At 37.8% G+C, this 6,000-nt stretch overlaps 2 protein-coding genes across 5 annotated transcripts in view; one reads left to right on the top strand and one right to left on the bottom strand.

Annotated features, from left to right (window-relative positions):
• Positions 1–6,000, bottom strand: part of pcxb (pyruvate carboxylase b) — a 221,442-nt gene that overhangs the window by 77,164 nt on the left and 138,278 nt on the right. The window lies entirely within an intron of this gene.
• LOC113640318 (leucine-rich repeat and fibronectin type-III domain-containing protein 4) overlaps positions 1–6,000 on the top strand; it is a 28,304-nt gene that overhangs the window by 17,766 nt on the left and 4,538 nt on the right. For all 3 annotated transcript variants that reach the window (XR_007140025.1, XM_047810485.1, XM_027142753.2), the window contains exon 3: positions 1–456. This exon is cut by the window's left edge and continues 1,291 nt beyond it. Coding sequence is in view for 2 of the 3 variants with exons in the window: in XM_047810485.1 (XP_047666441.1) it covers positions 1–456 (456 nt within the window). In the remaining variant the exon portion in view is untranslated. The remainder of the gene's footprint in view (positions 457–6,000) is intronic.

Here is a 6,000-nt window from a genome sequence, read left to right as displayed (position 1 = left end):
TGCTAACTCTAGTCGTACCACTTCATTCCGCAATGGGACACTTGAATTCTTAGTTACTGTGGCCCGTGATGATGGCGCTTATACCTGTATTGCAATCAATGCTGCAGGTGAGGCCACTGCGATTATTGACCTTAAAGTCATTCCTCTTCCTCACCGAGGGAATGGGACAGTTTCTTTAGCCCGTGACCCAGGGTCATCTGATATTACTAGAGGAAAAGCATCCAATGGGCAAACCCCTAGCCAGGACACTAACACAGACCCACATGAAGGTAGAGAAGAAGTAGAGACAGAGGTTGGAGGGAGTGAAGGAGGAGAGGACGAGTTTGTGGAGGTACAGGGGGTGACCTCCACCTCAGCACAAGTTCGGTGGGATATAGGCAGACTTTCAGGTGATTACATGGTCTGGATGTACCAAATACAGTACAACTGCACCGCAGACGAAACTCTGGTATATCGGTGAGTAAAACCTACACAAAGCTGTATTTGTGATGTGGCTAATACAGTTTATCTTGAACATCCAAAATGATGTTTTAATTGTGAAATTTCACATTGAGTAGCAGTATTCAGTATTTCTCTTCTTGGTTATTTATTACTATTATTGCCTATTGTTATTATTGAGTTGATAACATTGCATTGCATGTTCATTATGCAAAAAGTTCATTATGTAAAAAACAAATGAATATATTAAATAATTGGAAAAGAAAAAACTGCATCTTTACTAACTGCATTAACAAAAACATGCCCATGACTATGTTCGTGTTATATGTAGATGCATTGCTCAGTTCTAATTACTTGCAATCATTCAGCCTTGATGACTTGATGTTTTTATGTGACTCTAATTTAGCTGGAACAGACCTTGAAACCAGTGGTGTAGTCTAGTTTTTTGTAGTGAGTATACTGTGATTTTTTTTTCCCCCTCCCAGCCTCATACGCACCCATCCTAGAGTGACACCCCATAGGCACCACCACACTCACTAATGCATAAAATATGCATCTACATGTAATTGAGAGCATTATTAAAAACTGCTTATGTGTTATCAACATTCCAATTTATTGTAAGCAACAAAAGACAGTCAGCTGATAAAACCTGTGCTCCAGGTCCCATATTCATATAACATTTAAGGCTAAATGTAATCAGACAGCGCAGCACCCATTGACTTTCACAGGAAAAAATATAGACTATAAAAACACCACCAAGCAAATAATTTTCCTCCTTGGTAGGTGACGTCAGTTCAGGTCACAGGCCACGGAAGCCCCAATGGTCCAAAAACGTTAGTGATTTGCAATCGCAACCACAGTCTGTGTTCGCAACACAGACGGGGTGAATTTATGAATGAAAGTTCTGTCACAAAACGATATTGTTACGTATCCTCATGCTTTTTAAGTGGGTATACGGAAATCCTTGCCATTTCCTAGTGGGTATACGGCGTATACCTGCGTATCACGTAGACTACAGCACTGCTTGAAACAAAACTTGCAATGACCAACACACATACATATTTTTAATCAGTCAGTCACATGTACGACCCACTTAATAAACAACAAAAATGGTCAATTTAGTAATATGCAGTAATAATTAAAGAAGCTAGCAGTACATTACAATGATATGCACTGGATATTGAATAACAGCTGTTCATTATCACCATGAGAAGGCAAAGCAGGACAAGTGTGGCACCTTTACTTTTCCTCAGTTAATACTAACGCGTTTGTCCCGAGACATGTGTGGGTGAAGAAAGAGACCAACAGTGCAATTTGCATGTGTGGTAAAAAAAAGAAAAAAAAAGAATTCCATTCAGACTCTTATAGTATTTCAATTGTATGAACAAAATATCAGATATAAAAGTGGCCCAAAGGTGATTAAAATGGATTTTTTTGTTCACTCAGCTCTACAAAAACAGGTCTGTGTTCCTTATAGGTATTATGGTCACATTAGTGTGACCATAATCATGTAAATGTTTTATTGAAGATGCAGCAAATGTACCTTGAAGAATCTGCAGCCTCAAAGAAAAAACGGTGCGGTGGAGTATGTTCGATCAAAGCACACTCATGCAGTCCATCCACTTCTTGTAATGGTGTAATGTGTTTGAAGTGGTTTGGTCTGATTCCTGTCGTCATCTCCAGGTTGCCCTAAGCTTGAATTAAACTTGAAGCTGAAGCACTACTCTATTCTGGTATGATTTGTCTTGCTGAAGGCTCCAGCAATAGATTCAGCCTAGTTGCTCTCAGACATTTTCAGAAAATGTTCAATATATCTTATAGCTCTTAGGAGACATTATCAATGAGAGATGACACCCACACTCAACCTGATCGTCTTTCACTGGGAGGGGCAGCTGGAATTATTAGAGGTGGCTACTGCAGACACTGTTAGTAGAATGCAGGCTGAGACAGAACAAGGATAGGAGGGATAACGAGGGATGGTTGGACAGAAACAGAGCTATCAAGAGTTTGATGGAGGATGTTGAGAAATAACAAGTAAGAATTCACACAAAACGGGGATATGTGGACACATCTAAAATGACAAACCATGCCCCTGATCTTCTCCTTGTTGTGATCAGGGAATTTATTTATTGCTTTTATATATTCTGTGTGAAATGGCTGCAGCATGAATAGTAAGAGTTGGTCACATAAAGGCACTATCTAAAGTGGAGCATACAGATGTTTAAGGGGCAAAGAATGAATGCATGGAAAAAGCTGCACCCAAACATCCCTTTAACCTTTATGGTCAGGTCTGTATCTTATCTGTTCGACACGAGGGTCCTCATAATTGCCTGTTTCTGTGTCACCAGCTCAGTGACACTCCCATATCTGCTTTATTGCAGTAAGAGCAAGTGCTTGTGTCTGTGTGGATGGAATTTTGTGACTACACTCAGTCTAAATTTGCATAGTTATATATAAACACAACATTGAGAGGCACTGGAAGAAAAGGTCAGGATCTTCTTCTGTAACACACAGCTAAGAGTGCTGCATTTGAGTAACGAAACATTATTGTGTGTGTGTGTGTGTGTGTGTGTGTGTGTGTGTGTGTGTGTGTGTGTGTGTGTGGTGTGTGTGTGTGTGGTGTGTGTGTGTGTGTGTTTGTGTGTGCAACTGTATAACACACAGATTATACATGTTACATGTTACACACATATCCAGCACTCAATAACATAAAATTCTATTCAGTGGTATTCAATAGAACATAAACTAGGAGTGCATTACATTAATTATTTTACTGGATGTTGACTGACTTATCAGCGGTTCATTATTAGCATAAAAAGGCCAAATGTAGCATTTTCTTTTACTATGTTAATATTGGTATATTTGTCCTGAGAGATATGTGGGTGAAGGAGAGAAAGCAGAATATGTTGACTTCAGTAAATGCAGTTAGAATTTGGTACTGAAATTGTGCATGTTGGAATTCAGAACTCTATGAACCATCAGCATTCAGTCCGGAGCCTCTATAGGTTCAGGTTGATGTAATCACTATATGTCACACTGAAATAAATGTACGCTTTAGGAATTACAGTCTACACAAACCAATCAACGGAGTTCTATTTAAATCCGATTTGAAAAGCATCCATAAATAGTCTATTAAATAAGATATTTATATATTTCAATATATAAATTAAAGAGAACTGTATGCATAGAAGATGAATATTCAGTAAGTTGATCCTTTCATCTACTTTACAGCAGAGCACAATATTATTTCGACAGTTGTGTGCCGTTAGAGAATGTTATAAAAAAACATAAACTGTGAAATTAACCCAGGATCAAGTGCTATTTTATAAGCTCACAAATGATGAGATGGGAAGAAAAAAGATGGGAGCCATATCATTATATTAAACTAATTTGCAGTGATTCATGTGATAGCCTAATTACTAGGATTATTCATGTAACAATATATTAGCAATATGCTGTACTCCATATTCTAGACTGCTGTTAAATGCCATCTTCTCATTCCTGTATAAAATTTTACAGACCAAATTCTTTTTCAAAATTGCCTGGTGCTTTTATATTACACTGTATTTCACTAGACAGCATGGAAGAAAACATATCCGTCTTCGGTCAACTTTCTCTGTCCCTGATTTAAAAATAATAATAAATGCAAACGCTTGTGTTTAAAGGCAACCTCAGAGCCATGTACTACATGCAGATAATTTGCATAATCTGAGTAAGATCCCAGAAAAAGATTTTGTTCCTTGGATAAATATTGATGTGGTTTAGGTTGCCAACTGGCTCCTAACCAGGACTCATACAGTATATTGCCATGTTTTCAAGTTATTCAGTATGGCTAAGATGTATCTGCTTGACTATAACTGTCAGCCTGTGCTGTTAACACTAATTAATCACCGAAACACTGTAAACCACTGGTCTCTTTTCACCCATTACCCTCTCTCTATCTGTACTGGTATTCTCTCGGATCCTTATAGCAGACAGCACGTATATTAAATTCAGCTAAACGTTATTACTAAACGCAGTATAGAAAATGCAATACTGCCCCAACCGCTTGCAACAATTCATTTTTACTGTAGTTTCCTAACATAAGCTTCTAATACAATAAAACTGGCATTCAGAACAGCTGCGCATGAATGGCATACCCATTTAGAAATGTTGATTATTGCTTCTTACAGATGGGACATCAACCTTTTGGGCTATGATGATGACTGCAGCGTATTAAATGAAAGCAAATCTTTGTGCACTGTTTGGGCTGTCATATGGAGGGGGGTCCTATGACTAACGCTGATTGAGCTACAGAAATTCCCCGCTATGCTCTCCTGCTAAGACTCTAATGCATTCACTTGTCAGTGAGTTTTGCCTTGCAATTCAATTAGTCCTAGCAGTCTTTATCTCGTTCCCCATTTTCAATTTGCTTTTGTGCTCCTGCCGGATTATATAATATATGTAAATGTGTATTTCTTCTGTGTTTTTTTTTTTTTTTGTAATCTGCCTGTTAGCAATTGAAAAGATGCACTGATTACTGTGCAGTTAGATTGAAGTATGTATTTATTATGTGTTTTGTGGTCAATAATATAAAATATGTGACGCTAGACGATTTTGTATTAGTTACTGGTCTATACTATAGTACTATATGCAACATATTGAACATATGAACAAAATATTGAATACAAATATTTACTGGTAAATACTGGAATCACAAATCAGACCCATGTGCAGGATTAAACTCCCTTGTTTTAATTAACCTGAAAAGTAACTGAACGAAACAATACATAAATACTTAAAAACATGGTCGAAAATAAAATTCAACCTGGCAGACCAAACACGACAGTAAGCAATAACTCAGGCAGGTACAAATAAGGCAATGCTAGGCATAGTTAAGGACAGGTGACATATCATGTCAATCAACAAGGAGTAGCAATCCACACACCCGCACCTCCTCTGCTGGACTGGCAGTGAATTGTCCCAATAGTTCCTAACACCAGGCCTCTTCTGCTACGTAAGGAAGGTTGTGAGTGTTGACTGAATGAAGTGTCAACCATTTCACATCAACCAGGTTCTTGTAGTGCACTTGTTGGTATTTTCAGTGTAAACCCATAAACATTATTTGTACACAATGGCACAGAATAATGCAATTTGGGATGCATCTACAGTTTTTGCGTTTTGATTGAACATGTCAACAAGGACAAGTCAGTCATATGATCATATGTGCATGATCATCGTCAACTGTGCTCCGTCATGTAAACTGTTTGTAAATACCTCCTGCAAGTATGAAGCATCAACGTTTCTTTCCTTGTTTCTTGCAATCAATTAGTCAAACTGCACTTTGATTGAAAATCGGACATTACCCTACTATCTACTGAAAGATGAAATTGATGACAGTAAATGGAATAACAGTTTTATAGAATAGCTAACCACCAGCTCCATATCCTCTTCCATACAGCAAGCTACGTACGTAGATGTAGTAATACTAAAGATTTATCTAAAATTCATAAGTATGCATCCACCACCCATTTCATGCTAGTAAAAAAAAACATATCTAAGACTAACCATACACCTGAATCA

Source organism: Tachysurus fulvidraco, chromosome 1, assembly GCF_022655615.1.
Source record: "Tachysurus fulvidraco isolate hzauxx_2018 chromosome 1, HZAU_PFXX_2.0, whole genome shotgun sequence".
Lineage (NCBI taxonomy): Eukaryota > Metazoa > Chordata > Actinopteri > Siluriformes > Bagridae > Tachysurus > Tachysurus fulvidraco.
Note: the sequence above shows the minus strand (reverse complement) of the source record. Positions and strands in the feature narration are given on the sequence as shown.